The sequence below is a fragment of the Vicia villosa genome, linkage group LG7, assembly GCF_029867415.1.
Source record: "Vicia villosa cultivar HV-30 ecotype Madison, WI linkage group LG7, Vvil1.0, whole genome shotgun sequence".
Classification (NCBI taxonomy): Eukaryota; Viridiplantae; Streptophyta; class Magnoliopsida; order Fabales; family Fabaceae; genus Vicia; species Vicia villosa.
In genome coordinates, this window is record NC_081186.1 from 137,570,218 (window position 1) to 137,588,585 (window position 18,368).

At 33.3% G+C, this 18,368-nt stretch overlaps 3 protein-coding genes and 1 pseudogene across 3 annotated transcripts; all 4 read right to left on the bottom strand.

Moving 5' to 3' along the window:
- Positions 1 to 634: 634 nt before the first annotated feature.
- On the bottom strand, positions 635 to 5,235 carry LOC131616843 (splicing factor-like protein 1). Its single transcript, XM_058888298.1, has 2 exons — positions 2,689 to 5,235; positions 635 to 1,736 (listed from the first exon to the last, which is right to left on the bottom strand). The coding sequence occupies exon 1, from the start codon at positions 5,049 to 5,051 to the stop codon at positions 2,709 to 2,711; it is 2,343 nt and encodes a 780-aa protein (XP_058744281.1). The 5' UTR covers positions 5,052 to 5,235; the 3' UTR covers positions 635 to 1,736; positions 2,689 to 2,708.
- Positions 5,236 to 6,010: 775 nt separating this feature from the next.
- Positions 6,011 to 11,571, bottom strand: LOC131620254 (uncharacterized; annotated as a pseudogene).
- A 3,508-nt stretch (positions 11,572 to 15,079) lies between these two features.
- LOC131620255 (uncharacterized) lies at positions 15,080 to 16,866 on the bottom strand. The gene is made up of 9 exons (XM_058891253.1): positions 16,785 to 16,866; positions 16,609 to 16,693; positions 16,365 to 16,494; positions 16,099 to 16,256; positions 15,913 to 16,021; positions 15,644 to 15,832; positions 15,485 to 15,547; positions 15,345 to 15,383; positions 15,080 to 15,238 (listed from the first exon to the last, which is right to left on the bottom strand). Exons 1-9 carry the CDS (start codon positions 16,864 to 16,866, stop codon positions 15,080 to 15,082), a joined length of 1,014 nt encoding a protein of 337 aa, XP_058747236.1.
- A 22-nt stretch (positions 16,867 to 16,888) lies between these two features.
- Positions 16,889 to 17,690, bottom strand: LOC131618601 (replication factor A protein 1-like). Its single transcript, XM_058889790.1, has 3 exons — positions 17,573 to 17,690; positions 17,202 to 17,469; positions 16,889 to 17,123 (listed from the first exon to the last, which is right to left on the bottom strand). Exons 1-3 carry the CDS (start codon positions 17,591 to 17,593, stop codon positions 17,023 to 17,025), a joined length of 390 nt encoding a protein of 129 aa, XP_058745773.1. The 5' UTR covers positions 17,594 to 17,690; the 3' UTR covers positions 16,889 to 17,022.
- Positions 17,691 to 18,368: the final 678 nt, after the last annotated feature.

An 18,368-nucleotide genomic window follows, 5' to 3' on the forward strand; every position in this document is an offset into this window, starting at 1 on the left:
TATGCTTGCTATCAAAAACACCTCAATTTCCAATTTAATGTTCGTGTCAAACTTGACAAGTGGTATATATTTGGATGTTAACAATCGATATAAGGCACCTAACATGATATACTACCTCTCCACCCAATCCAAGCCTTACTACTAAGAACGACCTAAGGGTAAACTATATCTATTATTAAAAAGAGAATAAACATTTCTGCAATTGAAAAGGGAATAAAGAACTGTAATGAGTTTTAAAAACAAGTTGAAAACATCTTATTACTACCAAAAAAGAGTGGAAAAAAACCTTATTTACTACCAAAAAATTGAAAACATCTTATGACAAGGTTTAAAAGATCAAGAGCTCAATTTCAGGAAGAGATTTTATCTGCCTATTTGCCATGAAACCATGACAAACATTAACTTGGTACAACAAATCTTAAAATGATTAACTTGTGAATGACATCAATATACTATCTAATACATTATCTCCAACACATTCTCTTATTGACCTGAAATACAAATGTATCTCCGCCAACTCAAACACCCAAGTAGATTTAGTGAGATTTGTGAACTTCAATAAATAAATGTGTTGAAAAAGTGTGTTAAAAATGAATTCCTAGCAATATTCTTTCCCTTATTCTTATAGACACAATTTGTGAACTAGTAAGCTCCAGTATTTTATTAGAAAACTTAGAAACTTCCCTAACCACAATACAACAGAATTGTTAGTTTTAATTTTTTTTTAAAAAGAGCCGGTATTAACAGGAAAACGTGGGTAAAATTCTACAAACTCAAATTGTATGATCATTTATCCTATCTTCACCCAGAAACACATCTAAACGAATCACAAGTGGACAGCACACACTACCAACAAAGATTTTCACCTCAGCCTTCATTAAATGCCCAAAACATCGATGGTGTCCACAGGACCTATGATCACTTCAGAAACAAATCAGAAACTTGATAATTTCCTGTACCACGATACAATAACTTGGTGCTCATAATAACACCTTGTCAGCTAAGAAAATTAATTATAGGCAAAATAAAAACACCACCGAAGTCGGACATTTATCATGACAGAAACAAAAATTCATTTGGAAGTCTTTTATACCTGTCACACACGAATTGTTAAAAGCCAAATCTCTTATACCAACCCGAAATGCCTAAAATAAATAGCAAGGCACAATTACCTTCGGGATGAGATGCGTGATTAAAGGCATCAAAAAGGCAGCTTCAGCACCAAACAATTAAGAGAATGAGAGAATTAGTCCTCAAACAAAAGATTAAAGGACATCATCAAAAGTTAGAATCAATTTCGAACAAACAAAATCAACTGAAAGTGACAATAGAAGAACATAAACAAAAAACACCAGGTGCCAGCTGCCATAAAGTTCAAACAAGCTTTCAAAAAGAAACATTAGCAACCAGACATTACGGTGTGAAAAATTAAAATGCCACAGAAATTAATGCAGAGTATAAAGTCCTACACAATAAAAAAGATTAATTATCATAACAATCGTAAGCATTTGATGTTGCCCCCAGCTATATGAAGATAGTGTCTCAACTTCCAGCTCGAATTCTCTGCAAATTTTATAACAGTACAGCAAGGTTAATGTGTCTCAACTTCCAGCTCGAATTCTCTGCAAATTTCATAACAGTACAGCAAGGTTAAAGATGTGAGTCCCAAACTTCCAAGAAAGACATGGCAAGAGGTTAGGAAATCAGGTTCACAAGAGCTCCAAGAAACATCAGGCCTGTCACAATGTTACATCATAACAATGAAGGGTTAAGAAACGTAAAATCATGATAAAATATAAAGTAAACATACAGAAGGTCAGTGCTGATTTAATGCATAATGACAGTGTGAGAATAGACACCCTAGAGTGAAGAAACAGAGACAGATATTCAAGTATAAGAAATGAAATTCATCGACGTAATCTGTAACACATTACATTCAAATATACACACATTATCATCATATGGATTTCGAACAACACAAACTAGAGGTTCCATCTTTTCAGTTCATCCAAGGGATTTTATATCTGCACCGTAAAACTGTAACTGGTTTCTGCTTCAATAGACACCATAAAATTAAGGAACAATTTGTGCCAATGTCAAATATACTCACAGTCATAAAAGTTTGCCCATTATTCTGTAAGAGTCCTTCAGTTGTACAAAAGACCAGGTGGAATTCAAGTGAAAGAAAGTTAACAGAGAAAATTGTATATTTTTAATATAACTAAAAATAATTTGACTCCTATTTGCAGAAAAACATACTCACAGGCAAAAACACATATATAACTGATAAAAAAACTTGGAATGCAAAATAGCATCCAAATTCCAAAATTGTTTTAAGACTAAGCCATAAATTTAATACTGTACTAATGAACAAAACATAGATCAGAAAAACAATAACCATCAAGTTGCATCAAAAAAATCCCACTCAGATGTGCAACAACAGCATCAAACTATGCAGTTAAGCACACAAAAGGTAAGTTTCATGGATGCTCATGGGTTGGAAAATGTCTAAAATTGGCATTTATATGCAAGGACGGTAACTTTATCTCTGAAAAAGAAATGCAAGTCCAACAACTATAAAAAGGTTTTAATCAATTAAATAAATGAAAAACTGATCTTTATGACAAAACAAGTTAGAAATTGGATTCTAAAGTATATGACAGATATATCAAGAGATCACAAACATACCTTTCGAAAATGAACCTAAATCACTTCATCTCTGCCATGAATTTCTCATATTCTGAATCAGCTCCATATGATGTCTTCTCCGTCGATGAGTTAGGAGGAGGCATAGGTGCATTTCCAATGCTTTGGGATTGATCTGCAGATGAAGGAGGAGGTGGGGCGGAATGGTTGCTAGCCCAAGGGGGGTTTACAATGTTGTGGGATTGGTCTGTAGGGGCAGAAGGAGGAGGTGGTGGAGGAACTGCATTGTAGTAAGGTGGAGGAGGATAACCATAAGATGCAGGATATGTTGGTGGAGCTGCTGGTGGCATTGAAGGTACAGTGTTCCCATACATGTTGGTCTGTACAGACTGAGTAGATGTGTTGTTATCAGACTGCACTCCAGGAGGGTAATTCTGCTGCATTTCACCAGAAGTCGCAGGCGGGGGTGTGGCACCGGGGGGACCTGTCGGCATGGGTGGATATTGAACACCATAAGGAGGCATAGGGTGACCTTGCATAGGAGGATACATAGTTGACCCAGGTGGAGGAGGAGCATAAGGATTGTATTGAGGAATAGGAGGTCCCCATGGGACTGGAGTACCACCGTAACTCCCAGGAGGAGGAGGAGGAGGAGCACTCCCAAGTGGACCACCGCCGGTGTATTGTTGGGACGGATATGCGCCAAGTGGCTGGCTTGGAACAGGATAAGTGGGCACAGCCGACGCAGGTGGGCCAGGAGGCACAACAGGCTGAGGAGGCTTACCCGCAACTCTCACTGCAATGGTTCGGCCCTCGAGACGATAACCATTCATAGCCACAATTGCATTGTTTGCCATTGTGATATCAGCATACTTCACAAAACCATATCCTTTACTCAACCCTGTCATTCGATCTTTAATAACTTTGGCCATAACAATCTCACCAAATTGTTGAAACAATTGGATCAGGCCATCATCCTCAAGAGTGGGCGGCAAATATCCAATGTACAAATTTGTATCATCAATTTCCTTTTTAACTGCACCAGACCCTAAACCAGGATGTGGTGTACTACCAGCCGAACCTGAGTTGTTAGCCCAAGGTGGATTGCTTCCAGAACTGCCCGCCCCAATTGCCAAAGTACTAGTTTGCTTTGTTGCAGATTCAGGAACAGTACCACCCAACTCAGCCAAGAAATTCTGATACTCATCATCCATCTTCTTCCCTGTAGCACCCTTCACCGGACAATCTATGCTAGGATGACCACCATCCCCACAATGCTTACAAACAACCTCACTCTTAAACGTTGAAGTCCTTGTAGGACATGCATATTGACGATGACCAGGTTCACCACACAGCCGACAATACTCTTCATCCCTAATGGTTCCATTCAAAGCAGCAAGTTCCCTAAGCTGTTGCCTCTTATGCTCATTCAAAACCTCATCCACAGGCTGCAAGAGTTTCTCCACCATACCAGCCGCAGCTTCAAGCGCATCCGCAGTATCAGCCTCCACCAAAACATGCAAATCTTCATTCTCCGAAGGATCCGGTTTCAAATCCCTCTTCTGTTGCAACCTCCCTTCTTTCACAGACCCTTTCCCTCGAATCACAATCTTAGCACCAGTTTCTTTCTCCATCCGTTTCTGAGTATTCCCCCTAGGACCAATAATAAGCCCGATGAAATTATAACCAGGGTACTCCTTCATTGGTATATAAAGCTTCTTCTGAAGCTTCGGTGGTCTATAATCTGCCGGCGGCTTAAATGCAGGATTTTTCTTAATAATCTGAGATATAATCTCTTGTCTCTCCTTCTGTAACCTCTCGCGCGCACGATACTCTCTAGTATTAATCCTAATTCCCATATTATCATATATCGGTTCCGGCGAAGGAGATCTAGCCCCTTCAGGACGATCATCCAAAGGCAAACCAGATTGCAACATTCTACTAATCTCAAGTAACCTACTATTCAAAGCCTGAATTTCCGGATCAAATTCAATCCCACCCATGAAATCAGGAAGCTGAATTACCGGTTTCGGCTCATCGTCTGCCCAGCGTGATTTCCTTTTCTTCGTTCCAGCACCAGTTTCGCCGCTAGTCTGATCGTTTGAATCTGGCTGTGGATCCCACCGACTTCTACGGCGGCGCTTGCTGGTTGTCTCTTCTTCGCCGCCTGATTGATCCTTATCGGTTCCGCTTCGGGTGTTGCCGGTCAAACCGTTCTCGGAGAGTAATTGATTCGCGATACGTGGCAGTGGATTGTTATCGGCGGCGGCGGATTGGCCGTTTTCGGGTGAGTTTCCGTTGATGCCGTTTTCGGGAGTTAGGGTTTGAGATTGGTTGGGGTAATCTGATGTGGTGTCGGTTTGGGGAGGTGGATCGATTGGAGGATTTGAATCGAGAGCGTCCATGGATGATTGTAGAGAGAGAGAGGATTAGGGTTTTGAAAAAGAAGTGGCGGAGGAAGAAGAAAATTGGGGGAAACAGTATATGAAAAATCGCGAGTGAAACCTAAGAAGTGCAAGTAGAAGGAAGACACGTGATGATTTACCTGCTTGTTTATGTATGTACGTGCGTCCAAGTGCAGTGCAACGAGAAGGGTACTTCCTTATATACTACTTGGATATATTTTGAAATAAAAACAAACCTTTTTTTTTTCAGAAATAAAAACAAATTAATGTTTGAAAATGTGTAAAATCACAGCAATACGGCAATACCGTGCCGTTTGGTAAAAGTTATTAATAATAGATTCTGAAAATTATGGTGGAGAGACTATAAACGAACGGTGGCGGTTGAATTTTTATCAAAAAAAAATCGAGATTATACAATTTTAATTTAGTTGATAACTAGTACTTTTACCCGTGCGTTGCACGGGACAAATTTCTAATAGATATTTTATGTTTATAATAAAAATATTAATGTTTAAAATAAAAAAACTATATATTTTAACAATACTTCAATTATCAAACAAAATTATGAAAAGAAATTTCTTGAGTTGTAATATGAGAAAAATATTTGCTAGGAGAATTAAAGAACTCAAATCCATCTTTGGTAATAGCATTCACAAACTAAAAGAATAATATCTTCAAAAATTAAATACACTTGAATAACAGGTCTCTTAGCTGAAGAAGAAACAGGATGCTCAGGCTCATATGTTGAGACAAAAACAGAAAGGTAATGAAGCTGCAAAGAAACTGCAGGATGAGATCCAAAGAATTAAATCTCAAAAGGTTCAACTGCAACACAAAATTAAGCAGGAATCTGAACAATTTAGGTTACGGAAAGCTTCACGTGAAAAGGAAGTTCTTCAGCTTAAAAAAGATGGTAGAAAGAACGAATATGAAAGACATGAGCTGATGCTAGCATTGAATCAGAGAACAAAGATGGTGTTGCAAAGGAAGACAGAAGAAGCATCCTTGGCTACAAAAAGGTTAAAAGAGTAATTAGCAATTGTTGCTTTCTCTGACTTTTCCTGCAATTGAACAAAAATAAAGTAAATTAAAATAGAAATACAAATGTTGTAAAGGAATTAAAATAGTAATTTGAACAAACTTACACCATAAATAATATGCATCAAAACCGTTTGAATTTGTACTATTAGTGATCCACCTATATTAAAAAAAAAATAAACACCACATAAATTAATGGAGTTCTTATATTTATATATTGAGATATAACAGTATTGAAGTAAAAAATTTCTAACCACCCAAATATCATTCAAGAGCATAATCAACCAATGGACTAAACCGGCAAAGGAAAATTAAGTTGTTAAAATAATTCGTTAAATAAAAAATAAAATAAAATTTGATAATAATTTAGCATAGAATAAGTAACGTACGTTGTTCATATTTTGGAAGACCTCCTTATAAACAACGTTTGAAGTCTTATTAGTGGCATTACCATCATCATCAGTGATAAGAAGTTTTAAACCAGCTCGTGAAGTAACTCTAGAAACTGCAACATATAACTGACCATGGGTAAAAACAGATTGTGGAAGGTAGATCCCAACATGTTTAAGAGATTGACCTTGACTCTTATTTATCGTCATTGCAAAAGAAACAGATATGGGAAATTGTCTGCGCTGAAATCTAAATGGAATTCTCATGTCAGAAGGAGTCAATGACAACCTCGGAATAAACACTTTTTGGCCAATATTATTTCCATAAATGACCTTCGCCTCAAGCACAAAATTTCCCAGTTGAGTAATAATGAGACGCGTGCCATTACATAATCCTGATGATTGGTCAATATTTCTGAGCAACATAACAGGCACACCAACCTTTAATTTCAATTGATGATTTGGTAGGCCTGAAGCTTTGATGGTATTCAATAATTCAGGAGTAAGAATATTATATGGACCATCAAGAGTTTCACTTTGTTCACATGGTGTATCAAAACTCAAATATGTTTTAACTTCACCAGGAATCAAAGATAACATGTAATCATTTATGAGTTCAACAACTTCATTTTTTGGTGTCAAAATAGCCCTATCTTGAAAATACGATGGATCATGAAAATTCCCAGAGAAAGATGGATAAGTATCAGCAACTATAGAAGCAATGGGGTCTCCTGAATTTTTAATTATCATATCATCCGGAATTTCAATGTTTAAGTCTCCATCATTATCCTCGCCAATTTTTCCTTCTCCAATGCTCAACAACCAATCAGAAAATTGCTTCATCTGATTTACATCAGATCCTGACGATCCAGTTTGAAGCCTCATGTTCTTGGTTAATGTCATTACTTGACAAAAATCCCATAGATAAGATGAATTAATGCTGGCATGCACAATATCTTCTCTTGTTCCCTTCGGTATAACAGGAAGAATTTGTCTAAAATCACCACCCAAAACAACTACTTTACCTCCAAATGGAATATTTCTACTATTAGGATTGGAGGACTTGAGAATATCTCTAAAAGTTTTATCAACAGCTTGAAAGCAATATTTGTGCATCATTGGAGCCTCATCCCAAATAATAAGTCTAGCCATAATTATCAACTGAGCTAAAGGACTATTTGGTGCAATGTTGCAAGTAGAAAATTCATCAATATTTAATGGAATAGCAAACCTTGAATGTGCAGTTCGACCACCTGGTATTAGCAACGCTGCTATTCCACTTGAAGCAACAGTGAGCACAATTTCACCTCTTGATCTTATAGCTGCAGATATAGCTCTCCAAATGTAAGTTTTTCCTGTTCCCCCATATCCATAGACAAAGAAAAGTCCACCTTTACCTCGAGCAACTGATTGCATTATACTGTTATATATCCCTCTTTGCTCTGAAGTCATCGATGACACCAACTTTTCATGTTCGATAGCCAAAGCTTGTCTGTCATAATTAAGTTCATCTTGTATGAGTCTATTCTGACCATTAGATAACAATGACATATCTGGTTGTGGCATAGCAGGAAAGTCTTTCAAAGTTGTGTTATTGTAGTAATTTCTCTATCTCAGCAAGAGCAAAATTTTGTAACTCCTCATCAGTCAAAACTAAATCTGAATTAACACAATTATATTTAATATTAGAATAATACATTATTAGATTATAGCATAAAGAGTAAGGAAAATAAAATACCAATTTAAACTGTTTTCCACTTGATACTACCACTTTCGTATCAAGCAATTCTTTAAATGGCTTTAAATACAAAAATATGTATAAGCTGTAATGAAAATTAAAGTCACGAAAATTAAATGGCTTTAAATGGTAACCGAAAACAATAATTAAAATTAAAGTCAGGAAAATATGTATAAGCTGTTATAAATAATTATCAAAACATATATCCCACTTATTTCATACTTATAGAAATCGTAGCTTAGAGATTTGTAGAAGAAACTAATATATCTTTTCTAAATAATTTATACCAGTAATTCATTCCCATATATATTCAAAGAAGTAAGAACATTTATTATATTAGAAATTTCTTGGTGTCTGGAATCAAAACAATGATGATACAGTGAAAAAAAAATACTTCTTTCAAAACACTATTTTAAAAATAAATATTTAATCATATTGTAAGATCATCATACCTTCAATTTGGAGTTCTAATCTTCGCCGGTACAAAATGTCATCACTCATATATTGCCAAGTTTTGCTCCAAATTAATTCTGGTTTGTTAAGTTGGTCCAGAACCAATAAGGTTACAAAAAGCTTCCTTAAATAATAAGATGTCCCCCAATGGCTTGCTTCTATGATGGCATCAATGAATTCTTTTTCATCGCGCAACAATCCCAGAGCATAGCAAGCATCTTTAAATGAGTCATAAACAACATTGTTTATTGTTCTAATATCTTTAAATGATTTTGCTCCTCTGATATGATTAAGCAAGGTTCTCATGTAATATAGTTGACCACTTCCTGGATGAATAAATTGTAATCTTCCAATTGCAAATCCTTTTTTTCTCTTTGTCCACTCACGGCTACGTTTATTCCAAACAAACATTGAAGGAAATTCACTATATGTAAGGCCCCTTGCTTCAGGATATTTTCTATTTGCATCCATCCAACCCAAGAATTTTGTCACGTGGGAGTTTGGATTGTTGATTACATCTTGCAATGGAACATCATCCTCAAAAACTAAATACTGTTCATTTTGCAAGTGAAAAGACAAACGCTCAACGGCAGGTTCTCTATGATTGATATCAAAGGAAAATAATCTCCAAGCTGCTTCACATGAGGATAAATATCTGCAATCATAATACAATTGTATCTCATCTACGCATCTTTTCTCTCCTTGGCCAGCACTTTGATAAAATGTTGCCGTAACACGATCCTGACCTTTATTGACATATTTGAAGAGATATTTTATAGAACGGGATTGGTTACACCACTCAACATTTATATGAGCATTATATCTCAATAACAAATTTCTGTTATAAGGTACAACAAACCTGTTATCAACTTCAATACCACCCTTCTTTACAGTGATACCATTATCTCTTCTTTTGTATAAAGGAAATCCATCGTCACTGATTGTAGTACTATCAACAAATCTTTTAGGAAAATGTTTTGTGCATTTTCCACTCTGCATGCATGGTGAGTTCTTATTTTGACGTCCGCAGGGACCATGTATCATCAGTGTCGTTACAATTTGAAATAAGACAGGATCAAGATTTTTGTCAGGAATTTCAGCAGATATAATTTTGTCAATATCATTGGCTGTTCGACATCTAAATTCAGGATGCAAGAAAATAAGTATGTGGGAATGTGGTAATCCACGCTTCTGAAACTCTATGGTGTAAACAACTGTAACGTAAATATAAAAAAAAAATTATAAATTTAATCAATGATATAAATTATTTAGTTTTTTTAAATATCAAAATAGGAGCTTGATCTATCAATACTTACCTGCCTTGACTTTGCCAAATATTTTGCCTTCCTTTATGTCTTTAATCAATTGGTCAAGTTTAATCTTAAAAACACGACAAAGCAAATCTGGTCTATCTTCTGGTTTAAGTCCCTGTTGCGTCAATACTCTTTGTAATTCAGGCCACTTCTGATTGCAAGTGAAAGTGATGAACAAATCGGGATATCCAGCCCATCTACATATTGCCATGGCATCATGATAGTTCTGAATTAGATAACGTGCACCACCTGTAAAAGACGATGGCAAAACTATCCTTTTTCCTGCATTTGCAGCATCAGTTTCTCCGCGAAGTATGGCATCTGTAAGTCCCTTGTACATCTCAGCTCTTACGTCTTTTTGATGTGTTTTGTACCAATTCAATCTTGAAGACTCTACCATGCTATATGCATCAACCAAAAATTGCTGAAACAGTCTTCTAGAAAGTAGTAAAAGTGGATGCTCTGACTCTCTATATTGAATCCTATATGCAAACCACTCTCTGACTGAAACTTTTTGTCTAGCATTTGTGGTCTCATTAAAGAACTTTAATGGTATTCCTGGATGAAATCCATCATCTCCTTGTGGAAACAAAATTGGATACTGTAAAGGTAGATATGATGGCATTGTCAAATAAACACGTTGCAAAAGCCCCGATCTCTCCTCTACGATAATATCCCGTTCAGCATCTGCAGAATCAAAATCACCCACAATAAGTGCTGCCACTTCAGATGCAGTTGGCAGATTATGTGTTCGACAATCACGTCCTCTTTTACTTATAAGCCTTAATTTCAAATGGTGAACATTTTCTTCTTGTAGCTTGTCACGGACCATCCTATAAGTTTTGGCATATGGATTACACTCATCAAGTGCTTCTTTGATGTCACTAATAATAGATGCCCTCAATGATGATCTGTCATTTTCCATTCTGCAAATACAATATAGAATATAAAATTAAGAAAATAATAGTAAATAATATTTAAAATTCAGCAATTTAAAACTACTTGTTTAGAAATAAACTTGTACCTAACGGAATCCATTCGATTATTAATTTCATTCTCTGTGTCATATATATATAATTGAGCAAACTTTGGTTTCGATCCAAGAGGTGGCAGCAAACTTCCTATTTGATGATAATTCTCACCATTCATTACAAACATTGGGGGTCCATTCCCATCATTTATATCATTGACAATTTTACCTCCCATAGATGTGAATGAAAACATCATATTGAAAGAACGGATATGCTTCAAAAAATGCTTGCTTTTTCTATCATTGTTTAGAAAGAGATCTCTAATAATTGGCGGAGGATCTAATAGTTTATCAAGAGAAACCTTTCCCTGCAAACAACACATTGAGAACTTTGGGTTTTCAGAATTACGATGTTTTTCAAGTCGTTCTTCGTACCACATCATGGCACCACAATGTCGACAACTCCATCTTGGATCATCGATGTCCCAATAATCTGTGCAAGTTCATTAGTATTTATTAAACAATTTAGCTCCACGTATACTTTTCTTTAATCTCGTACGAATAAGGGATGAATCAAATCCATTTGAACCATTACTTTTAATAAGATAAGATATGACATATTTCAAACAAACCTTCACTTAGACTTGAACCATATTCAAATTCAGCTAACTCACTGTGAATGTCATTGTCTTCATCATCTTCAATTGCATTTCCTATGAAAGATATACAAAAGAACAATTATGTGTTTTATTAAATACACAATTTCATAAATTACTATTGTATATAGACAACTACCATTTTGATTTGTTTGCAAGATCGAAAGATTTAATTGTGCTTCTTGTTCAGGACCATTCCTTTCATGTTGTCTTTGTGCTTCATGTTCGGGACCATTCCTTTTATGCTGTATTTGTGCTTCCTGTTCAGGACCATTCCTTTCATGTTGTCGTTGTGCTTCTTGTTCAGGACCATTCCTTTCATGTTGTCTTTGTTCTGCATCATCATATAAGAAAAAACTAAAGTGTTGGATTTTATATTAGCACAATAAACACAAATAATAAGAGACAGGTGTATTGGCTATTATTTGTTAATATAAAAGAATTAGTCAAATTTCATTTCAAAGAAACCTGAAAAATTTATTTGATTATTATTAAACAAACCATCTAATTGATCATGCATAAAAGTATCTCCATTCACATCAACATCATCCGCGTCAACAACATTTGAATCTGATTCAAAAAGGAATTCGTCATAATATGAACATTACAATTGGCAGGTAGAAAATCAACACATTGTCTAAAATTATTTACTTAATTAATTAATACCAGGTAAAGGCTGCAGAATTGAATCAATAGGTCTACTTTGAGTAATATCATCAACATTATCATGAAACAAACGTCGTCCAATTCTTGTACCGCACAAAACAAATCTTTTAGGATGGTTTGATTTGTTATTTGAATAGGTAGCATAAGTACCATATGTATCAGGATTTACATTTTCAGCATCTATCATTTGCAAATCTGAACGTGTAGACAAAGTAAAACCTGCTCAATTGTAAAAAATAATTTACAAATAAATAAAATTATCATATGAAATAGTGTAAGTTAAAAGTTGACAAATTAGTTGAAATACATATCTATAAAAATAGTATAAAATGTATTTTTAGAATGATATAATGATGACTTACCTCCCTGATCAGACAAATTAATATGCCCCTTATGGATCAAGATAGAAGAGCCTGATGTATTTGCATTTCTTATGACAAATTTACCAGGTCCTATCTTTCTAGATTTCCAGCTACCCTCTATTGGGGTTGAGGAAATATTGTGAGTGTTTTGCAAGACATCACTACACTTATTTCGAGTACAAAAATTAAAATGTTGAACTTCATGGATGGCTGAAAGCAACATAAATATACTTAAGGCATGTAAATTAGAAATCATGAAATGAGTATTTATAGTAATTAATAGAAAAATATAAAAAGTACCTTCTACAGAGGCCATATCTGAATATGTTGAAGGAGATTTTTGGTGATCATATTTAGATTTATTTGTCAATTGACGTAACAGAGTACCATTACTCAAAATAAACCGCCCAGCTGATATTTTTCTTTTATTAATATGGCCCAAAGCTGAAGGAGACATTTGGCAATCAAGTTTACTGCAATTTTCCGATTGTCGTAACAGGGTACCATTATTCAAAATAAATCTCCTAGCTGATATTTTTCCTTCCCTCATATGGCCTAAATCTTTTATTTTAAAACTATAGTTAAAATCAGTATGTTCAATATTGAAATTTGAATTACAACACAAACATGTATACAATGTTAATAGATAATAAACTAATACATATACACATATATACCATTTGAGATGTTGGACAACGGCAATCTTTCGAAGTTATTATGAACAGAGATGGTTTGAAGTGTAGTGTTTTTTGTTTGAAGACCCGTCGATTTAGAAGCAGTTGACATATAAGTATTTTCTGAAGGTCTGGATAGGTTGCCACTTAACTTCGCGCGTTTGCTGACATGCCGTTCAAATTCCTCCATTGTCGTACTTTAAAACTGCAACTTATGTTCTGCATTAAGGATTAGGATATTAGTTATTGATAATGGTATATATAATAATATGTATGCCATGATGGATTTCAATAATAATATTCAGTTATTTCAAAATATTAAATAGGTACCAAAACGAACTTGAAACTCGGTTGGAGTAAACCGGAATGATGGTAAACCCAAAGACCAAGATGGTCGGAAATAGAATCAGTATTGCTAGAGCTACTGCTATTGATTCAATTGTTGTTGAGTAGGGGGAGAAAGTAGGAAGGTGTTGTCGTTTGGGTGAAGTGGGTATTTGAAGGAGGTTTAAGGTTGAACATTAGTGGGTTGATAGTGACATGGTGCAGCAGTGATACTCAAATAGTAAGTTTGTAAGTTTGTAAAAGTAACTCATTCTATTATACTTTTAGTTACTCCAAATAAAGACTAAAAGAACATATTGCTCGGAGACTAAAAAATAACACCACAAATCCAAATTAAAAAGAAAAATAAAAAATAAAAAACAAAAAAGAAACTTACATGTGAGATATTATAATTATAATATTGATGAAGAAAGTGTTCATAGGATTCTTTGTGGGTTGATACACCTGCTCAATATAAACATTTACACCAAAAGCAAAATTAGAGAAGTGAAATACACTACTATAAGTACAATTTATTGAGGAGTTAAAAAAGTAATCATACCATCATTAAAAACACGTCATAAAATTTGTTTGAGAAGCGTGAAAGTTATGAAATATTTCATCGTAAATAGTTCATCAAAAAAGCAATCATATACATATTGGTATGTGAGTATAAAATAAGATTATTTAATATGCATTGGAATTACAAATAATAAAAAAATTCAATTAAGATATAATAAATACATTAATACTTCATCCATTCTTTTTTATACACTTTAAAAGTAAGGTCAATTATAACATTATTTTCTTTAATTGAGACATTAAATTACGTATGTGTAGGAAATAGAAATGATAGGCTGAATGAAAATAAAGATAATGGTAGATTAAGAGAAAAAAAAATGAAGATATTTGTTTTGCTATATCATGATCATAGAAATTTTGATAAGTGTGAACATGAAAAATGAATGAAAATATATCAGTTATTCGATAAAGTGCCCAATAATACAATTTTAAATTATCAGATCCACCTTCATTATTATATTATAAAATCATAATGAAAGAATGACAAAGCTGATATTTTTTATGTAGGAAAACAGTGAGTTAAAGAAGAGAGAAAGATGTTAAATTAAGACAAAGTTAATAAGAATACCTTAAGCTAATGACCAGAGATATGAAAGCACACTGGTGAAATGATATGAATGAATACAATAAAATAGATGAAGATGATTATTTGAACTTTTAAAATTAGGAAGAGGAAACGAACATAAAGGATAGTTCGAGAAGTTATTAATCCAATAACAAATTATATTATATAAAAATAAATGACAGGATTGCATTAAAATAACATGATCCTAAATATTAATAAGGTCTGATGTTCAAACATACAAAGTACACAATATAAAATCCCAAATACAATAAAAAGCTGCATTCTAAACTAAAAACTTCTACTCTGCAGGTTCCTTCTTAATATGAACAAACTTTGGCATTTTAGTGGTTGATGCTTGAACATCACACTCTTCAATTGTTGTTGACGGCACTTCAACATCACTGAACACCCTCTTTCCTTTCATCAAGGTGGTTGGAGTACTCTCATCAATATTATTCTGAATATTTTAAAATAAAAAAAATAGTCAAATTTACAATTTATTAAATTAATTTCTAACAAATACTAAAGTAGAAAAACAGGAACATAGGATTTTAGGTAGATACCTTGTCATAAGCATGATTAAACTCTTCAGCAATAGATTCCTATAAGTTATTTTATATAATAATCAGCTCCAATATGATATGTGATTCATTATTATTATGGCAGAAGGAAGCAAATAATATAATACTTGTTGAAAAAATACCTTGGATAGGTTGTCTTCAACTTCAGTATGGTTATTACTAACTTGATCAATTTCATCCTTATCCTATCATTATCATTATATGTTTAAGTCAAATATATTTTAATGCCAAGACAGTAGAAAATAATTTTTGTTAAATTAAAGTGTTTCAAGCAATCTTACATTCATGTCATGGATGTCATGTTTCATTTTGAATTGATCAATCAAATTTTGATCTGTAGTAATTTTTACCACAGTATAGCTTTGCCACTTTTTTTCAATATTACCATTGGAAACATGAATCTTGAATAGCATAGTCTTGTCCAACAATGAATTAAAAACAGCAGGCCATAAGGTGACATCATTATTATCCTATAAATTTTGCAAGTATTAGAGATCGTTAAACAAAGAAAAAAGAGAAACCTAATCAACAAAATATATGAATGTTCTACCTCAAACAGGTTTAGACTGGGGTTTTCTAATTCTTGTGTAGCCAATCTGTCAAAAAGTATAAAAGTTGAAGATCCACTCACATCAGCAACTTGAACATGTATCTTAATTCTGCACACAGGTAAAGAATACAAATTACAATGGAATGCAAACTAATAAAAAAACAAAGCAAATATTTATTACGATACCTTGGATTCGCTGGAAGAACATCGACGCAACTTTCACAAAAATACAGATCTCCACTTTTTGTACGTACACTCCTTGAACATCTAGTACATGCTTGATAATACCATTTCTTTGTGTGGTCAAAATCAATTGTTTTGGCAAGAACAACAACAGTAGAAACCTAATGTGCAAATACACATATATAAAACAATAATTGATTAAATATATGTATCTAAATGAAGAAATTGGATTTATACATATAAATTTTTTAAAAAAAAAAGATTATTACCTTAGAACATTGAAGAACTTCAAAAATAGTCATTTTCGGATGTTTAAGAAAATCATCCATTGAAACATTGTTGCTTTGGCTAGATACATAACTAATCATTTGGTTTGATGACTTATTTCCATTCTCCAACCTAACAACATAAAATTAACATAAAATATAAATCCAAATAAATAATGAAACAAAAAATAAAGATTCTTGTATATTCAAGAGACTCCTTTATATTCAAAAAATAAATTGAACTTACTTCTCTTTATATTCAAGAGATTCCTTTAGATTGCTATTAATAAAGATTCTTGTACCATTAAAGGCATTTGATATGCCATGAATTGCTGGAAAAATATTTAGATATTATTTTGTTAGTAAGGTTTGTAAATAGTACAACTACAAAAAATATAATCTATTAAAATATAAGTCACTTACATTGAAAAATTTTAGGCTTACACAACTGTAAAATGACTATCACAGACTTATCATAACCATTATCAGTTAAATAAGTGTTCATCTGTTCAGCATGTTCAGCCCACAAAGTACAATCCACATTATTTCCTCTGCATTGATGACACAAATAAAACAACAATTTTAGTCAATTAATATATGAGTGTTATTGTATAATATAAACATAATAATAATCATAATAACGAAATGATAGTGCAAACTCTTACTCCAAATCTTCTAACACAATATCTAAGAGTTTAACTCTAATTCCACTTCTCATTGTTTCCTTCATGTCAAACTTTTTAATCACGTGACCAATGACATCTGAAAAAATATGGTCAAATAAACTTTAGTTAATCGTAAATTTAAATTCGCAAAATTTAAATTTGAAGTATGACTAACCTATTGCACGTGTTTGGTCAAGCCCAGTCAAAATTTGAGGAAAAGTTACAAATTTAAAATAAGTTTTAGGAATGGATGGAACATCTCCAATCTTAGTACAACTGGTGGTTTTGATGAAGTTAATCTTGTACTTATGGTCTGTCATAATAAATTTAGGATCATGCAATCCAACCAATATATTAGAAATTATATAGCAAGATCCCTCTTCAAGATTTGAGTCAAATTCACTGATTAGTGTCGATTTCACCGAAGCTTGGATACTTGAACACTGAAAAACAACACAGGAAGAAGTAAAAATGCAATATTTTAGGAAAATAACAAAAAAACTAAATAAAAAATGAAAGATGATAAACACCAATTATAACACTCACTTTTTCATCAATCAAAATCATTTCTAAACTGGTAATAGTATTGTGGTCATTCCAAGAATGAACTTTCCACAAACTTCGTATACGAACTTTAATCTGTCAGTTCAGTTTTGGAGGAACGATGTCAGAAATCACACTGAGACATAGAGTCATTCTGCATAAATCACAAAAGAAAAAAAATTAAAACTATTAATTGAATGAGACGAAGCCAAACCATGAAAATATACTTGGATTAAAAACTCCCAATAAACATTTTCTTTACCTGAACCCTGGATTGTAGAACCTTGATGTTGGTTTAGGGTTTAGATAGCATAAAAATAAAAATAAAATGGATGTTGGATCTATTTATACTAAAACCATGATGATATAGAGTTATTAGAATCTGCATAGGAAGTTGAAGAACGTATAAAATTAAAATGGTGTAATTATTGAAAACCTACATTCAAGGAATAGGGAAAAGGTAAAGTGAAGAAAAGCTATATTCAAGGAATAGGGAAAACGTGTAGCAGAATTTTTTTGGTATTCCTCATTAAGTGAACAGTCTCAATTATAAAGATGTGGGCTAACCTAATATTGGTATTGTCTAACAATTATTACTAACCTATTGTCTAGCAATTATTACTAAGAATATGGAAAGGTAGTTGTTTGAGAATGTAGAACTTATTTCCATTTTTTAATAAAAGCTGAAAAGAAGGAAAAGAATGTTGATGCATATTTTTGAATGGTAACCGAAATGTTGATGCATATATTTTTATTTTTGGAACTTATTTCCATTTTTTAATATGTTGATGCATATTTT